The following is a 19,850-nucleotide window of genomic DNA, read 5'->3' as shown; positions in this document are numbered from 1 at the left end:
ATACTATTGATGAACAATAATAAGATATGCGAAAAAAACATGCGAAGAAAAAAAAAAAGCTGCTTTATTGTTAATTTCTCTTCAAAATATACAATAAAATTTCATCATTTATTTAATGATGAAAAATTAGTATTTTATAAATTAAAATTGATTTTTAGTGTATGATATAATATTATTCTCTTAAAAATATTCAGTAAAATTTTATCTTTTATTTAATAATGAAAAATTAATATTTTATAAATTGAAATTAATTTTAAATGTATGATAGAATATTTATATTTTAATTATCTATTTTATGTTAGTTTAAATCGATATTTAAACTTTTACCGTTAGATTAAATCTAAAGATTAGATGAAGGATTGGAATTTAAAACTCAAAAACTAATATTTTTCCCCACTTTTTCTTTTTCCTTCTCTCTCATTCCCCACGCACGATTGTAGTATTACGTCGCACATTGGCATTCACACGAACAAAAAAAAAAAAAAATTTGTGTTCATTACTGTTTATCATACTGTTGATAAACAGTAATAAACAGTAATAGGATATGCGAAAAAAAACATGCGAAGAAAAAAAAAATAACTTATTTACTATTCATTTAAAACTCAAAAATCATTATTTTTTTTCCATTTTTTCTTTCTTCCTCTCTCTCATTCCCTACGCACGATTGCGGTATTACGTCACACATTGGCATTTACATAGACAAACAAAAAAAAAACAGAAAAAAAAATTCTTTACTGTTCATAAACAGTATGATGAACAGTAATAAGATATATGAAAAAAATATACGAAGAAAAAAAAATCTGCTTTATTGTTTATTACTGTTGATGAACAGTATATTACTGTTTATGAACAGTAATAAATAATAATAAACATAGAAACTTTTAAGTAATAGAAAGATATTTTTAATATTATGGTATAATTTTATTGAGAAAATATAAATATCAGCCTACTGTATACATCAGCCACCGCACACTCAATGTATTGAGTGAAAAAAAAAAAAAAAAAAAATTTAGCTGTGGTGTGCTGCGGCTTCCGGCTTATGCGCAGCACAGCCCAATTTCATTAATTAAATGTAAAATCAAAGTACCCAACTACAAAACGGCAACAGCTTGTTGTCGAAGGCTCAGCCTCATCCCCACGAAACAATTTTGTTACAGCGAAGACTTTACTGCGACGACCTAATACTAGATTGTATACATTTTGATTTTTGAGTGTCCATCGACTCCATCATCTCTCCTCCAATCTTTCCACTTCTTCGTTACCTCTCTCTCTCTCTCTCTCTCTGTGGAAAAATGTCGTCGACAGCTTTAGACATGGCCCTTGACGACATCATCAAGACCAACAAAAAGTCCGGCAGCGGCAGCGGCAGAGGCCGTAACCGAGCATCCAGTCCTGGTCCTGGACCCGCCCGCCGCTTCCCTAACCGCGTTGCCAACCGTACGGCTCCTTATGCCGCCGTTAAGGTGTGACTTAGGGTTCCGATCTGTTCCCTTTATTTCTCTCTTCTCATGCTTCGATTCCTCTGCCTGTAATTTGCTCATAGTTTCTTCCCATATATCTGAATTTTCATAAAATTTGATTTTTTCTTTCATTCCGTCGTCGCTACGACTTGTTCTTAAGATTCTTCCTTTGGTGAAATTAGGCACCTGAGACGACGTGGCAGCACGATTTGTATAGGGAAGAGAATTTGGGTCGATCTTCTGCTATAGAGACTGGGACCAAGCTCTTTTTATCCAATCTTGATTACGGTGTTTCGAACGAGGACCTTAAGGTATCTTTTATTTATTTTTTAATTTGGAATTTCAATTGTTGGTGCTAAAATGTGCTCTTGCTCTCCTTCAGTTTTCTCTTTCGTAGTCTTGTCTGTTTGATTGGTTCAATCGAAAAAAAAATGGTAACTTGCGCTTTTTTTCATACCTGTGGTATGTTAATAGTAATACCATCCGATCTATTTACATCCGTTATAATTTTTACAAATCCCTAAGAAGTAAAAATCTCAACTTTTTCTCCACGTATTTGACGGCAGATTTCGATAGATGTGCTAAGCGGGTAATTTTCACCGAGTCTCAGGTGATTAAAATGCCATTATGTTGCCATAGGTTGGCAAACAAAACTCACCCCGAACCGAAAACTGGCTAGCGTAACTATCCAAAAGAAATGTTTGCTTAGGAGATTGATTGAATGAAGGTGTAATATAGAGACACAGAGTTCTGTTTTTAATTTGTGTTTGTTCAATATCTTTTGGCGTTACTTAATACAAAAATAGCAGTACTTGTGTGTTTATGTTGTGTGGGAGCGTGCTGTCCAGGTGGATGATTTGGTTTATCATATGACTTAATAGTTGACAGAGTATAATTTAACTACTTGTGATTCTATTGTTTGTGTTTGACATTTTGTTTAGTTGGGCAACAGTTAGTGGCGAGAATTTTAAGTCATAGTTGGACGGTTTGGTTTTTAGGAAAGCTTCCTTCTAATGATGTTGTTTATTATGTCAGAAACATGGGCATAGGGTATTCTGTGGTATTTTTATTTTGGAAGGATTGGCAGAAAACTTTATTTTTGTTTGGTTCTATAAACCTCATTCTTGCGTGCATCGTACATGTTAAAGAAGGTTTTTGGTTTGGTATCAATGTCTGTTAAGAATCAAGATGATCATTCTTGATAGAATTTGGACTGGATACCAAATTTTGTTTCTATGGTGTCCTCAAATTTATCCTGCATATCTGAGCCAACCTTTCGCACTTATTTAATTCTTTTCTTTCTTGGGTTCACATTTCTCGTTTAAGTGTCCTGCTTCGGTGGACATCTTTTAGGACAGATTTTGTTGGCAATATTTAGTGGGTCAATGTTTGCACTGGAGGTAGATCTCTCAAGGTTTTGACCCTTGCGAGATGCCGCCTATGTTTTGTTTTTTTTAACTTCTCATTTGTTTATTTCTTCATGGAATTTGTATGTCTGTTTCTGCATATTCATAAAATTGTGCAATAGAATAAAAACAGATAAAGCCACTCATTAAACATTTTAAACATTTTCTTAAATGAGATGTTCATAAAATCTCATCAGCATTTTATTGCTTTCAAATTCTAATTTAATATGATTATTATGGTAGAGAAATCCGCCCAGTACATTGCCCTATGAAATCTAGCAGGTCTTTATCCCTCCAGGGGAATTACTCTCATCCTAAATGTTATAATTTTATTTCTAATTATTTATTTGAGGTAGTGGGAGTTGCCTCCTGTTTTTTATATGTTCCGAGTCTCTTGACATTTATGTGTAATTTAAACTTGTGCAGGAACTGTTTGCTGAAGTTGGTGACCTTAAACGGTATTCAATCCATTATGATAGAAGCGGGAGATCGAAGGTATCTAGTCAAGTTTGGCATAAGTAGGTCCTGATGATGGATTCTTTTCGTCCCGCTGTAGTTTAGAAAAACTCTTTTTCTTAGGGAACTGCTGAAGTAGTATTCTCGAGACGAGGAGATGCTGTGGCTGCTGTCAAGAGATACAACAATGTACAGCTTGATGGGAAACCGATGAAGATAGAGATTGTGGGAACAAACATTGCAACACCTGCTGCACCTCCAGCAACTAATGGGACTTTTGGAAATTCAAATGCAATCCCCAGAGGGTATGCACCATCTGACAAATTTGTGAACTGTTTTGCTCATAAATTTTATTTTAATGGTGCGAGTGTTTTTTGGTCATGTCCCTGGGTTAGTTAGGACTTTGTCCCAGTGGTGCTAATAAAAAGAAGTTTTTTTTTTTGGTTGTGTTTGCAATGCTTTGGGTCTATGCTTACTTGTGATGATTATTAGTTTCGTAGCATTCCCAGGGTGGTGAGTAGCTTCAACCATTTTCTCTCACCTAAAATTCTCTCTCCGTACACATGGATTTTTTTTCGTGCTAAGTACTACATCGTTTTTTTTTCCGTTGATGGTGTTGCTTTATCTTTGAGTTCTTGTGGTGACTAAAATGGGTGGTCATGAAGAGGTGGTGATTGAATCCAAACGTTTTATTCTGTCAAAGGTTGGGGGTGGACTGCTGCGACTTACCGAAAGAAAATGGAAGACAGAACATGCGGTTCTTTTAGGTCCATCTTCATTGCAGTGGTTGGGGATGGTGTTAGAGGAGAGCTTGTAAGGAGGAAGAAAGGAGGTGTATCAAGCAACAAGAGAAGGTTATTGTAGTCTTATTGCTCAGCGATGCTCAAATCGTAGAGGGAGATACCTTGAGGTTGCAGAGTACAACCAGGGGGGGGGAGAAGAAATGTCTTATGCATTCTAGAGGGTGAGAATGAGTGGGGATAGAGGAAGATGAGGGAGGCTTTGTTAGAACAGAGAAAGGAGTATTCTGTTGGAGGTCAGTCGAATGTTTTTAAAGGGGAGATGAGGCTCCAATCTCAGTCGCATAAGGAGGTGTTGTCACTGCCGAAGGTGGCGAGGAAAGGAGACGAAGGTGTGAGGGGCTCTGTTAGGGGACATGGGCGTTGCGAGCCATATGGTGCGATGAGCCATTCCAATGGCAGAAGTCCTGTGGCATGTCAGGAGGCATGGGAGGTCCGTAGGATGCTGTTGGAGGTGCAAGGGCAGTTATGGCTTCTGCAGAGGGGTATGGCTAAAATACTCGATGTTGTCGGTCTGTTTAAGGTAAGGGATGAAAATGGGGACTTAAATGAAAAGAAGAAGGCAACGGGAGATGGGCTTAGAAGAGCCCAGAGGGAGGCCTGGCAGAAAATTAAGCTTGGGAAGGGCTGTGTGGCGTCAAAAGGGTGGGCCTATTCAATCTAAGGCCAAGCAGCAAGCGTCAGGGGCTGGGTCGTCTAAGCCCAGGGCCCGTTGTGATGGGCTTGGGATCGGGTCAAGCTTGCCTCAGCCCATGGCAAATTCAAGTTGCTTTGTGAACCCTAACCCAACGTGTTCCGCCGAGTTGCACAGTCTAGGCTTCGTGGCGGAAAGCTTGCCTCGGCGGAGGCCCAAGGGGAGGGGGCACAGACGTCGCTGACGGATGTGATGGAGGTCGCTGATGATGGTCCGCCGGTGTACTGAGCACAAAAGGCGATGGTGGAGTTTGGAACGCGTTTCTCTCCCCTGAAGGAAGCTCAGACGTCGCTGATGACTAGAGGAGATGTGGGTGTGGCTTCGGCGAACTTGTCTGTCAAGTTGTATGAGGATTTCGAGCAATGTTTTGAATACCGTACCGGATGGCGTACCGGTCAAGACACTGGAACGAAATATTTCGGTACCGGTACCGTTTCGGGATAGTCGATATATGAATAAATTATATATATAAATATATATAACAATTATATTCTAAAATAATAGTTTATATATGAATAAATTATATATAAATACATACATACATATAAATTATAAATAGTCTAATCTAAATTGGGGGTCAAAAAATAAACTTGTAGTTTGAAAAAACGAAAAAAAAAAAACACAGGCCGAAATATCGGCCGGTACCGGCCGAAATATAGGCTGGTACAGGCCGAAATTTAAGCCGAAACGGCAGGTATCGGCCGGTATTTTGGCCGGTACGGTATATATCTAGTACCTGTACCGGCCGGACGGCCGAAACGAAAAATTTCGGCCGTACCGGCCGGTACGGTACGAAATTAAAAACATGGATTTCGAGGTGGCTGGGGAGGATGATGATTCGGTCGACTTTATGCACTTGGTGGAGGATGAGTTTTTTCTCCCTGAGGCTTGTGATCAGATGCTTATGCATTTGGTGGAGGATGAATTTTTTATCTCTGAGGCAAGAGATCAGGTGGGCTAGGATGGGATTTCGGTGGGTGAGGAGTTTCAAAATTATCATATTAACAGGAGGGGGATTCCTATTCCTTTGAACTACTGTTATTCAAACCAAGCATCAAATTGGGTCATTAATAAGGTGAAAGAAATTGAACATTATTTGGGGATTAATTGTGAGGGGTATGAAGAGCAGTTCATAGCATTATTAGCTGCTATGGATGCTGGACATCAACAAAAAAGAAAGGGGGATTTGAAGAAAATTCGGGAGCTCAAAAAATTGGCATGGTCGATGAATTCAGAGGGAAGCTCTAGTAGGAGTAGGGTAAAAGGGAAGGGGCTAGCTGTTCCCAAATGAAGCCTAAGATTGTGTCTTGGAATGTGCGTGGGCTTAACGAGGTAGATAAGTGCCACTGAGTTCAGAACTTGCTTCGTGAGTAGAAAGCAGACATTGTTTGTTTACAGGAGATGAAGATGAAAATGATAAATAGGAAGATTGTGCGAAGTTTATGGAGCGGTATTCATGTGGATTGGGTATATTTGGCATCAATAGGGGCATCGGGAGGAATTGTGGTGATGTGGGATAGGCGGGTAGTGGAGAAAGTGGAGGAATATATAGGGAGATATATGATAGCGTGTTCTTTAAAAAATGTGTCCGATGATTTCTTATAGGCTTTTGCAGGTGTATATGGACCAAATCTAGACGTTGACAGAAGACTATTGTGGGATGAATTAGCAGGGTGCATAGCTGGTGGGATCTTCCATGGTGTATTGGGGGGGGGGGGGTTTAATGTTGTGAGATTCCCAAGTGAAAGCTTAGGAGGAAGAAGAAGATTGAGGCCTGCAAGTGTGGAGTTCTCAGAGTGTATCTTTGATATGAATTTGGTTGACCTTCCTCTCGTAGGGAGCCCAACCACATGGTCTAATAACCAGACTTGGTTTGCTTGGGTCGCTTTCTAATTTCCCCTGATTGGGAAAGTCATTTTCCGAAGATTTGGCAAAAGCGTTTGGTACGATTAAATTCGGATCATTGGCCTCTGCTAGATTGTGGAGGCATTCATAGTGGTAGACGTTACTTTAAATTCGAAAATATGTGGCTGAAATCAGAAGGCTTTGTGGATAGGGTTAAACAATGGTGGATTTCTTATCAGTTCAATGGTACGCCCAGTTTCATTTTTGCCAACAAATTGAAAGCCTTAAAAAGGAACCTAAAGGAGTGGAATAAACAGTTTTTTGGAAACGTAAGGGAGAACAAAAATTCCAAGTGGATGGAAATTCAGGAATTAGAAAGACTCCAAGTAGGGAGATCACTTTCTGAGGAGGAGCAATCACAACGGGCTGTATTGGTTGCAGATCTTGAGAGGATTATTTTACAAGAAGAAATTTCTTGGCGACAAAAGTCGAGAGCACTATGGTTAAGGGAAGGAGATTGGAGTACGAAGTTCTTCCATCAAATCGCAAACTCGCATAGAAGAAACAATAACGTTGAGGTCTGAAAATTGAGGGGGTGGAGTGCAGGGAAGAGGAGATTATTAAAGATCATGTTGTTGATTTCTTTAAGAAGCTCCTTACTGAGCAAGTGGGGTGGAGGCCTACTCTTGATGGTATGGTTTTTGACACTATTGAGACGGGGGATGTAAATAGGTTGGAGAGGGTTTTTGAGGAGGAAGATGTGTATGAGGTAGTAAGAAATATGGTAAAAGACAAGGCTCCCGGACCCGATGGTTTCTCTATGGGATTTTTTTCAGGAATGTTGAGAGGTGATAAAAGAAGATCTTATGAAGGTGTTTCAGGAGTTGTACTCGGTTGGAAAATTTGAGAAAAGTCTTAACACTACTTTCTTTGCCTTGATACCTAAAAAAGTGGGAGCTAGTGAGATTATGGATTATTGGCCTATTAGCTTGGTGAATGGAGTTTACATGATTATTTCTAAAGTACTTGCTAATCGGTTAAGTGTGGTGTTGAGGAAGATTGTAACTAAGCCTCAAAATGCATTTGTAAAGGGTAGACAGATTCTTGATGCGGTTCTAATTGCTAATGAATGTCTGAACAATAGATTGAAGGCTGGGAGTACAGGGAGGCGTATGATCATGTTAATTGGGATTTTCTCCTATATCTACTCGGTAGGTGTGGTTTTGGGGAGAGGTGAAGGTCTTGGATCAGTTGGTGTATTTCCACGGCAAGATTCTCTATGTTGATCAATGGCAGTCTAGAGGGTTACTTTCCGAGTTCTCAAGGTTTGAGACAAGGGGATCCGTTATCTCATTTACTTTTTGTTATTGTTATGGAGGCATTAAGCAGGATGATCTTGGCGTTGGTGGCTAATGGTTTTGTAGGAGGTTTTCAGGTGGGATCCTCGAGTAGGGGTATTACTACTATTTCTCATTTGGTGTTTGCAGATGATATGCTTATTATGTGTGAGGCTAATTTAGATCAGTTGCGTGCTGTGAAGGCGTTGCTTCTTTGTTTTGAAGTGGTTTCTAGCTTAAAAGTGAACTATGATAAATCTGAGTTGATGCTGATTGGGGGAGTCCAGAATGCCCAAGAGTTGGTTGGGATATTGGGGTGTAAGATAGTATCTCTTCCTATGACGTACCTGGGACTCCCGTTGGGTACAAATTCGAGGTCGTGCTCGATTTGGGATACGGTAGTTGAAAAAATAGAGATGAGACTGGCAGGCTGGAAGAGAATGTATTTGTCGAAAGGGGACCGGATTACGTTGATCAAGAGTACACTTTCTAATCTACCTACTTATTTCTTATCCTTATTTCCTATATCGGCAAGTGTGGCAGGAAGACTTGAGAAGTTACAAAGAGGAATTTAAATTTCATTTAGTCAAGTGGGAGAATGTTTGCCGTCCTATCTCTAGTGGAGGGTTGGGTATTAGAAATTTGAGATTGTTTAATCGGGCGTTACTTGGAAAATGGTTGTGGCGATATATTAAGGAACCAGAAGCCTTATAGAAAGTTGTGATCGAGAACAAATATGGTGGTGTAGGGGAGGGTTGGTGTACTAGAGAAGTTAAGAGGTACCAATGGAGTGGGGCTATGGAAACATATAAGAAGAGGGTGGGAGGCTTTCCATCTTCATACTCGCTTTCAGTTGGGAACTGGGTCCAGGATCAGATTTTGGAAGGATGCTTGGTGTGGTAATAGTGCGCTTCAAGATTTGTTTCCTATACTGTTCCTGATCGCTAGAGACAAAGATGCCATAGTGGCAGAGGTTATGTGCATCTCGGGTGGGAGTATACACTGGAATATCAATTTCATCCGGGCGGCACAAGATTGGGAGGTGGAGTGTCTTGTAGATTTGTATAGTCTGTTGTATTCGTGGCATCCGGATATTCAGCATGAAGATGGTTTGTGGTGGACTCCTGTAGGGAGGGGTTTTCACAGTTCGTTCCTTTTATAAGGTTCTCTCACAAGAACCTGAGACACAGTTTCCTTGAAGAAGGTTTTGGAAGAACAAGACTCCACCCAAAGCTTCTTTCTTTGTGTGGACAGCTGCCTTAGACAAGATTTTCACTACGGATAATCTGTCAAAGAGGAGGATAATCATTACAGACTGGTGTTGCATGTGTAAAAGTGGGGGAGAGTTGGTGAATCATCTACTTTTACATTGTGAGGTTGCTAGGTCTCTCTGGCATGAGATGTTTCAAAGAATGGATCTAGAATGGGTGATGCCAGAATCTGTGGTGGAGATGTTGGCGTGCTGGACCTCCATTCGAGGGGTACAATAGATTAAAGCGGTTTGGAAAATGATTCCGATTTGTATCATGTGGTGCTTGTGGCAGGAGCGCAATGAGCGGACATTTGAAGACAGAGAGATCTATATGGTGGAGCTTAAAATTTTCTTTTTTAGGACTCTTTGTACTTTGGCAATTGCTGTGGACTTTAATGGCATGAATCTTCATGATTTTTTAGTTTCTAATGCGCCTACGTAGATAGGGCATAATTTCTGTAACTGGCAGTTGGTGCCCATTTTTAATTAATAGTACTTGTTTACTTATATTGAAAAAGCATTCCCAGGGTGGCATGTGCAGTATGATTGTGACCAAGACTGTCATTATGGACGAAAATTATTATGATAATTTTTTTAGCAGCATCTTTTAATTTTTTAAAGTATTCATTATTTGGATTCTGCTGTTGCTTATATAAAATTTAGATTCTGTGGTTGGTGTACAAGAGTTTTATTTTAGGTAGTTGAGCATGAGTTTTGCCTATGTACGAACTTGATGGAAAATGTATGAAATTTGAAGTAATTATATCAAAGTACTGTTTATTAACTATAAAGCAATTACATAATAAGTTTTTGTGGCTTACATGGGTCGGAGATTAGCAGGGTAGAAGACTTGCATTTGCAGTCTCTGGGATTCCTCGTCATTAAAAAAAAATTGTGGCATACACCAATTTTTTAAAGGGTTAAGCTACACTTCAAAATGATTATTTACATCTACTTCGAGTATGTCTACTGTGCCGCTTATGGAATATATGTGGCAGCCTTGATTGATTTTTTTCAATTAATGAACAGTGGACAAGGTCGAGCTGGTGCACCAGGACGGCCACGTGGCAGCAGAGGTGGACGTGGTTTTGGAAGGGGTCGTGGACACAGTCAGGGAAGAGGCCGTGGTGAAAAGTTATCTCAAGAAGATCTTGATGCTGATTTGGAGAAGTATCATGAGGAAGCAAAGCAGAATAATTGAAGCCATTTATCATGTTTTATTGCTTGGACTATACAATCTCCTGTGTCAATTTCCTGTATGGTTATGCAGCAACCTCATCTATCTTGTGTATCTCTTAAAAATCATGCATAGAGAAAAGACGCCAACTACCCGTAGAGAGCTGTTGGAATCTAAGGGGTGTGGGTGTTTATTGTGAGTTTTTCCTTTGACTCGATACAATTATACGTGGGTTGATGGATAGTTGTCAGTATGTATTCAGAACCAATACTTTATTCACTTCTTTAGCGCCTTCTTTTTCTTCATCCAACAAATCGGGGTTTGCAAGCAGGAACTATTTTCTCTCCAGTTAAAAGAAAACTGTGGCTGCAACGTCTTTTCCTTGCAATTGCTCGTAAAACTTGGGAGACTTCAATTGAGGTAGATCTCTTTCTATTTTCTCCTTTTTGTGCACTCTTATAATGTTAAAGTTTTATCCCATGTTCTTATGATGCTGTAGATTTAGCTGTTTTGGGTTTTGGTTTGGTTGAGTTATGTCTTCTCTAAACTTTGCCCAGGGAAATGTTAGTTCCCCTGTTTATTAGTATGGATCTTTGATGCCTTGTTGGTGGGAGACATGGGTGTCAACACAAGCAGGTTTGGCATCTGTAGGGAACCTGGGTTAAGTTGTGAGGTTTACATGTATGAATTACATTGATCATCAGAATAATTCGCTACACTAAGGGCCCGTTTGTTTTCAGAGATGAGATGAGATGAGATGAGTTGAGATTAAAGTTAAAAAGTTGAATAAAATATTGTTAAAATATATTTTTTAATATTATTGTTGTTTTTGAATTTGAAAAAGTTGAATTGTTTATTTTATTTTGTGTGGGGATTTGAGAAAGTTGTAATAATGAGGTGAGATGAGATGAGATGTTTTTGGAAAACAAACAAGCCCTAAGGCTGCTTTGTCTGTGGAAGGAGTTTCTTATATTCCTTCTGGACTGAAGGTGTGCATGTCTACTTTGTGAAAGTAAATAGTTCTCAAGAAACCAGCTCTGTTTACATTGATATCAGGGATCAGAGTCAGCTCTGTTTCTCTAAGCAAGAGTCAATAATTTGCTGTTTGATAGTGAAATCTCAGTGAAATATATGCATATTAATATTGCTTTTTGGTGGAGGGAGTCCAATTATTGTGCAAATATTAGAGCATTGTACAAATCTCCTCTTGTTGATGATTCCAGACTCAGATGACAGCATGGGCCTGCTTAGTTGTTTCTCTGCTGCTGCTTGATCCCGGCTTCATCTCCCCCTCTAATTGCTGCATATTTTTGGCATCATATTGTAGTTCTGGGAATTTTGGGGGGATTGCGGCTGCACGGTGAGGCTGCAAGCTTTGTTGTGTCGGCTACATCGGTTTGACTTTAGTTTAATTATCGGATGATTGATTGAGTTCAATTGCCTGCTATGTTAAACCTCCTTTTTTTTTTTTTTTTTTTTTAAATGACATCAGTTTTAGTTTGTTTTCGTTTAGTTGTTGTCATAGACCATAAAACTTCTTGTCTGTGTCCAATTATCTGAAAACAAACAGAACCACTGATGCCATATGATATGTCATCCTCCCGTTGATTTTCCGAAAATGATTTCGGTGCCGGACATTAGCCGTGGGAGAAGCATTTCCCTTCCATATATTGATGTCTTTACAATGGGAGTGATTCTTATCAATTGAGGATAGCTCAGATGATCTCTAAAGAGTCGCTTTTTAAAATTAAGTTGTCCATATCATATGGATTGTTTGCAGGTTCTACAACCATAGAGTTTGAATTGTCCGGTGGGCTTCTGTGCGTCTGGAGATTATGTTTATCACAATGGCAGGCTGCTGCACTACATAGTAATTGCACCATTTGCAGGTCCCAGCTTATTTATTTGTTGAAGAATGATATTTGCAAGTGCCACACATTTCAATCTTTTTCAAAATGAATGTGCAGTACTTATACTATAACTTATCATTACTCTTTTATCTCCATTTCCTGTGAGAGCCAAAGACAGCCAGACATCTGTCTCGCTATTGCGCTTAAGCCTGTACAAGAAGCCGGATGACCCGCTCAACCCGATTTGTCCCATCCCACAAAAGTCGGTTTCATCGGTTCAAAATTAAATTGAATCTCGGCTCCGAATATTTTTCAGTCGAAACCGTGAAACCGATGAACCCACTGCATTAGGCCGTTTCCTCTAATTCATCCCAAAGCCATAGGTACATATATTACACAGTTTTATGGCTGGACCCAAAAACTCTCTAATTCGACTTGGGAATTATTATGCATGCCCGTGTCACAATCCAGAACCAAAACGTCTTCAATACATTTTTCCCTTTTCTTTTTCGCAATTGAAATAACAACACATCTATTCATTTGATTGATTAAGGTAAAGCCTTGATCACTAGAGGAAATAAGAGAAAATCAAGCAAATAGAGTATAGGTATGCTACGTGTCAATCACTACCATAGAAAAATTCTAGTCAATATCTCTACCCCAACATACTTTTATTTTTTATTTTTTTTCTTCAACAAGTGTGTGATGTATAACTCTACTATACTATATGATGTCATACCACAAACAGCTACGTTAGGGTTCTTGACGGGAAATACAATGGAATGACCATTTTTCTAAAAATTTTAAAGATTAGTACAGATCTTTATTCATTTGTTTTTAGAATTAAAGATATTTTTTGGAGCAAAACCAGGACGAATGGACATCAAAATGCTTCCAAGAGTGCACGATTAGGTAAAAAGTCATTCTGAGTGCATTATTCCGACTACAAATTATTAAGAGAACCCTTACTTTGTATGTTGAACGTAAAGTTGATAACCTCACAAGCCAACAAAAGAAAGTGCTATGCACAAATACTAGGGGTGAAAACCAATGGGATCGATGCGGTTTTGGTGCCAAACTAACACCGGACCAACATTGTTGGGTTATACTCAGAACTAGTCAAAAACAATTGCTTGGGAGAGAGAAGACTGATAGTCTTGGTCTTGACGTGCATCGGTGCGGTTCTTTGGTCTGCCATCGGCGTCTTTGTGATGGAAGAGGGAAGCCGTGTCGTCTGTCATAAGTTTGGGAAGAAGAGTTGCAAAGGAGAAAACAGAGGAATGGGGAAGAAGAAGATAGGGAAGAAGAAGAAGAAAAAGGGGGAGGGGGTGTTTTATTAATCCCATTTTGAAACGACGCCGTTCCATTAAATTTTTTTTTTCCCCCTTTGTTTCCAAGTCCTTAAACGACGTTGTTTCACTCATTTAATTGAAACGACATCATTTTTGTATAGGTATTAAAAAAAAAAAAAGGAAAATCGCTGAACTGGCCAACAACAGTTTATCCCTAGTTCAAACCGGCGTCGAACTGGTTTTGATAAAATACTGCCGCCCGCCAACCGGTTCCCTACCGGTTTCGGCCAGTTCCTTGCTCCGGCGGCCGGTCTGAGTCGGCTCTGGTTTCCCCGGGTTTTTGTACAGCCCTAATAAATACATGGTCAATGACTCAATCTGAATGCTGGAAAATGCAAGCTCAACAGACAGTCATGACTTGGAGATTCGAGAATACAGCTATACGCATTAGATGTTGGGCAACTAATACACCATAGACATGGGTCAAGAGAGAGAGAGCACAAAGATGAGTGAGACTCAGGATCCCGGCATAAGAGGAAAATAAACCTACTCACCAACCCATCAATGTTCTTCTTACTCTGTCTACAATCTGACTCCTAGCTGCCATATTAGACAACTGAAATTTGCAGTTCTCATCCAAAAGAAAACTGTAGACCTCCCATTCACGATCGGATGTTAAATGCCTTCCTATTTCAGCCTACAAATCAAGACAGGAAAGTGTCATGAACTGATGAGTACATCAAGATATGAGTTTAAAATTTATGATTTGAGAAATGATTCAAGAATCCCATCTGCACTGCCTTAGTTGAAGGATAAAAACTATTACCCTAGTGAAGGTTGGGGACAGTCAATTTCCATCCCACTGTGTAAGGAAAGAGAATTAGAAACATAGAAAAGACAGCACCCAAATACCATAACTTGGAGATTCAAATCGACCTCTAGTCTAGCACCGCAATCCTTAAAAAAAAGCCCTTTCATCCTAAAGGGTGAAATCAGGGAAGTCGGAGTGTGGCAATTTTTATTTTTAATCATTTAATTTCCGATGCCAAGTGTTCTTACCGAGAAAATGCAGATCCCAAGTGATTTCAGAGCAAGAGTAACATCATAGAAAACAAGAGGTCTTCCCTTTCCAGATAACTCAACTGGATTAGCAACCAGCAATTCAGTGTCTGGCCCTCGGTTTGCAATGATGACACGCAATGGATGAAGCATTTCCACCTTCAACCGAGAACACAATGCACTCTGCTTCTCAGGATCCAGAATCTTTTTCCCATCCTTTTGCTGAATAAATAAGTCCAAGTCACGATGACCCTTTGTATTTGGTGAGAATCGACCATAAGCTATCTAAATAATCAGAAACAATCCCAACACAACAGATATCAGACAACTGAAAACATGTTATTATTTGTCAGAACACATTGACATGCATAGATATATTGTGGTCGTAGTCAGAGAATATAAATCGGTCCAGCATTTGAATTCTTTGGTCATTCAATTTCAATCTACCACTGATGTGTATTAAGGTCTATAAGTTATATTGTATATGATCGATTTGTGTTAAGGTCAAGAAAAGAAACCACCGAGGAGTCCCCTACAACTTGTGGACCTCATCCTCTCAGCCATCAAAGATATTTTCAGAATCAGAACATAATGGGTTTTTTTTTTTCCCCGTTAATTTGTCTGAGAATAGTGACTCCTAGAGGCAAGATTTTTTTTTTCCGTTAATTTGTCTAAGAATAGTGACCCCTAGAGGCAAGAGGGGCAGCAAGCTGGCTCATGAGAACAAGTGCGGAACCATCATAATTCATTCATGGAATGCTAAAGCCACATGGAATACCTGCATTTGTAGCCAACCTTAGTTGGCAAAGCAGGGTGACCTAATCTTTCAGAGACAATGACTGTGAGATCACAAAACTAATGGTAGCAATTAGGCAATAACTGGTTAAGGAGATGAGCAGCATAATTTGCTCTCCATCAAAAATTGATAGAATATCATTTTGGAGCGGAAGGGGTCCCAAACCACATTGGGAAACCACCCAACTTGGAAAAGATCAAAACAAGTGATGTTGTAGTTGTTCAGAAAAACGCAAATACAACATGGGAGGACTCCCATTCCAAGACAGCTAGAATTCTATAAAAAAATGAGCCAAGACATTAAGAAACCCCAAAACAGATTTGAATTAATAAAAGTTGCCTGTCAAAGTAATCATGATTAATATAATATTAAATGTCTACCTGGATATTGTAGTCTTTCAAAGTTCTCAAGATGTCATACAATAGACCCTTATGATCAACAGAGTGTATTTGAAGTAATGTATGAGCTGGACTCAATGAATTGTCTATGGTCACACTAGCTTTCTTCAATATTGTCATATCTGGACTCAGTGCTTGAGAGCGGATTTCCTTGTCTGATAACTCAGTTCTAAATAGTTCCTCGGCTACTACAGGAGAAAGAGAAGAAATTCCCTGATGGCATTCATACTCGGGGCCTGCCAACTGGAGTTCACAGCTGATACATGATTCACCCAAGACAGAATGCAATTGTTCCAACGTCTCATCTTGTCGTGCCTTTGTGTGTAGAAGCTCCCTGAAATGAGTTGCTGAAGATATAATAAATAGATAACCAGTTCCACCCTAACCAACTGGTAACATCTATAAATAAAAACCTCATGATTACTAGAAAGGTCCAGTCAGTTCTTCTTTGTTCCATAGTTTCACTGATAGATATGATGACCTATCAGTTTCCAGTTGCCTTACCCAGAAAAAAGAAAAAATAACCTCTGGTTCCCTGATAACAGAACCCCTCGGTAACCAAAATTGGAATTCCACCAACATGAGGGTACTTGGGTCTAATCTATAGATGTGAAATGGGAAAACAATTAATACCATTTAATAAAACAAATGTTTGCATGCTTATATAGGAGTAATTATTACTATTTATTAAGAAAATGCTGGTACGCTTACATAAGAAGCATGTAAGAAAATGAGAATCAGAAAAGTGAGCATACAACAAAATTTAAAAAATCCAAGTTGAGGCAAGTCAGATGAGTTAAATGTAAAAGACAAATTAAAATAACAAACCAGGTGACACTTATTTTCCTGTGGCTAGAAGGGGATTACTTATTAAATGGTCCAAAGCAAGAAAATTCAAGAAGCAAGACATCTTGTTTTACCATGTGATACGAGGCTGCAAATGCAGTCAAGTACATTAAAATCCAAATGCATATCAAAGCAAAATTTCACGAGTTATCAATCGAAAAGATCAACTAGAAAACTCACATGTTATCTGTTATGAAGAAGAGGTCGAGGACTCGATCATCTGGAGTTGTCGTCACTTTTACCCTCTGAATTGAAAGCTCAAGCTCGGAGAGAACATGCGTAACATCTGATGAAGTTTTTAGAGCTGCATTAGAACCTGACACACGGACATAAAGTAACCAGAGAACACTCCAGAACTGAAGAGAGTAGCTATTACCGTGTAGTAATCCTTTTCGGTCAAGGCAGAAAAACTTCAATAGGTAAACCGCAGGAGACATCGAATGCGTAGACGGTTGGTTAAAGTAAAAGGACGGTGAACATGATGGGCTTATGGATTGGAGGCGGTTTTTTATATTCGACCATCGCAGGATGAGCGAGCTGGAACGAGGAACTACCCATAATACTATGTAGCACCATCTCCCATCAGTGGAAACATCTAAAACCATTACATCATATCAAATTTACAACAATTTACGCTCTCAACAACCTCATTCATTGAAAAGATCTTCCGAGCCACCACATGGCAAAAGCAGAACCTTAAAAGTTCTATTAGATTTCCCAGAAAAAGAGTTGCGTGAAAATAAATGGATGAAAATGTTAGAACTGAACAAGTCAGTGCTGGTTGGAGTTGGTCAGTTACCAAAAACAGCAACGAAAAAAAGTCATGAATTAATTACTGGTTCAGGAAATAGAAAAGGTTAGATTTTAGAAAACAAAAATTGAACAAATTAACGAAATTGCGGGAAAAAAACAAATGCATTAAAATCAATCAATTGGGAATAGAAATAAATCAAACGATAAGAAAAAGATAGTCAATTCTCAGATATCCAACACATAAAGCCTTAAAAAGTACAGCAAATATTAAAATCATGAGTTTTGCCAGAAAAGAATGTAAGCGACTTGAGTCCGAAAGTCGAGATTATAGCATATATTACCATACCTGCTTTACTTATGTAGAGACCGAATTCGAGAATGACTCTGCAAATATCACATCCGAGTCCGGTTTTATCGGGGCAATTGATGGTGATGACGCAGGGCTCGCCTGGATTCTTACCCTTCTGGATAACAACAACGTCGTCGCACGGGGCTCCCATACTGGAAAGCGGAGAAAGAGAGCCGGAAATGCAGCAATCCTAAAGCAGAGAGCTCAATCAAGCCTGGGGTCAGCTGTGAATCAGAATGGATAGGCGAGGTGTGGTTGAGGCGGTGGTTAAGGATGTACCATCATCGAGAGAGGGTGGGACTGGAGAGTGGAGACCGACAAGGTGAAAACGCTAGCTATATATTAGTTGTGGATGGAAGCGGTGGAGAAATCCACGTCAGCATGAGAGACACACAGGTTTCAGAACAGTGTTGGTTGATTAGAGTTATCGCTTTTTCCCTGCGGGTAGTACAGATGTCGCCATCCTGCTGTCATTAAGCTTGTCGAGTCTCCCTTTCTTTGTGAAATCCAGAGCTAAAGTTGAATGATTTGAATTTGTGTAATGATTTGTATAAATTTCATATAATTTTTTTATAAAATAATAGATTTTATTTTTAAAATATATATAAAAAATTATTTTTTATTAATAATATCTATTATTTTATAAAAAATTTATATAAAATTTCTTTATTTAAAACTTGTATCTAATATTATTATTTAAAATTTGTGTAAATTTTTATAAAAAGTGTATCCTACTTTGTAAAAATGTAAAAATATATATATATATATATATATATTTGAAATATAAAAGATTTGTACGAAGTAGGATTATCTATTAATGAAGTAGGCTTATTTATTTAAGCTTATACTTAGCATTATTCATTTCTTTTAATTGTTTAACCAAATGTTAGTGTATGGATTCAATCAACAGCCTATAATTTAACTTCGAGATAAGATTGAAAATCAATTTAAGAGATAAAACCAAGAATAAATAGGACAAGTTGACTCAAACTCTTAAGAAAAATACACATAGACTTTTAAAAGGAAAGAGACTCAGACTTCTAAAATGAAAAGATTTCACAAGACAAGTTGGACTCAATTATTCTAAAGAAATAGACATCTATATAAGGAGCAGATTTCCCACAAATCTAACGAAGTTCTCTACACAAAAGCTTTCTACGTCCAAACTCCACCAAACATAGCAACTCCAAATGATCTCTCATAAATTTCTCAATTGTATTGTGAGATGTGTAAGCCATGAGAGATTGTAAAATCACCTATAATAGTGGATTTCACCACCAAACAACCTGTGTATATAGGCATTATGCCGAACCACGTAAATCATTGTGTCTCTATTTATTTATTTTTATTCGCTTATTTATTATTTATCATATGCATGAACGTGAAGAGCATCGTATTGACTCCCGAATCATAGTCGTAAGTCGTGAGCCGGGGATGATTATTTCCTCTCTTCTGGTTTGTTGTGCAAAATAAGGCACTAACAGTTGACGCTATCTATAGGATCTAACTTTTCATTATTTCTAATAACGGTAGGAGGATGATTCTCCGACTCATGAGATCGTCTCTCGAAAATATCAGATAAGTTCCTCTACCTTTCATTTATTATTTGATTTCGAAAGTACTTTTAGAACAGATCGGATATATATATTTACGAGGGACCCAAGAAAAGGGGGGCATGCACTGTGAATGTGCACCAAGCACTGGGTACATCTGTGATGTACGCCATGCACAGGCAAGTAATGTGCATGGCCTCGTGAGTGGTGCGCCACAGTCCTGGCCACTAGGCCGAGCATCAGAACAAAGTTGACGGGGGTCTCCCCATCGGTATCTCGCCTCCAGGAACCCAGGAGCATGCGGTAAACCACTCATCAGTTGCCCAAGGAATTTCAAGAGTGCTAGTGGCCACGACTGAGCCCACCGGTGTTTTATGTCATTGGAGAGGTGCTTCACGCCCAGTGGCACGGTCGGATTCGACGAATGGAGGCATGGATCAGCACATGCTACAGGCAGCGCCAATCGCTGGCAACTCGCTAGCCAGAGAGCCAGTCAGCAAACTACCACATGGCTCACCGAAAACTTC

At 39.0% G+C, this 19,850-nt stretch overlaps 2 protein-coding genes across 2 annotated transcripts; one reads left to right on the top strand and one right to left on the bottom strand.

Annotated features, from left to right (window-relative positions):
• Positions 1–1,175: 1,175 nt before the first annotated feature.
• On the top strand, positions 1,176–10,741 carry LOC109002631 (THO complex subunit 4A-like). The gene is made up of 5 exons (XM_018980472.2): positions 1,176–1,463; positions 1,643–1,771; positions 3,293–3,361; positions 3,446–3,627; positions 10,280–10,741. Exons 1-5 carry the CDS (start codon positions 1,293–1,295, stop codon positions 10,449–10,451), a joined length of 723 nt encoding a protein of 240 aa, XP_018836017.1. The 5' UTR covers positions 1,176–1,292; the 3' UTR covers positions 10,452–10,741.
• A 3,221-nt stretch (positions 10,742–13,962) lies between these two features.
• LOC109002632 (ACT domain-containing protein ACR9-like) lies at positions 13,963–18,083 on the bottom strand. Its single transcript, XM_018980473.2, has 6 exons — positions 17,768–18,083; positions 17,045–17,263; positions 16,849–16,954; positions 15,805–16,156; positions 14,629–14,913; positions 13,963–14,266 (listed from the first exon to the last, which is right to left on the bottom strand). The coding sequence occupies exons 1-6, from the start codon at positions 17,919–17,921 to the stop codon at positions 14,120–14,122; spliced, it is 1,263 nt and encodes a 420-aa protein (XP_018836018.1). The 5' UTR covers positions 17,922–18,083; the 3' UTR covers positions 13,963–14,119.
• Between the last annotated feature and the right edge of the window lie 1,767 nt (positions 18,084–19,850).

This window comes from Juglans regia, chromosome 5, assembly GCF_001411555.2.
Source record: "Juglans regia cultivar Chandler chromosome 5, Walnut 2.0, whole genome shotgun sequence".
Lineage (NCBI taxonomy): Eukaryota > Viridiplantae > Streptophyta > Magnoliopsida > Fagales > Juglandaceae > Juglans > Juglans regia.
This window is presented reverse-complemented; position numbering and strand designations above follow the sequence as displayed.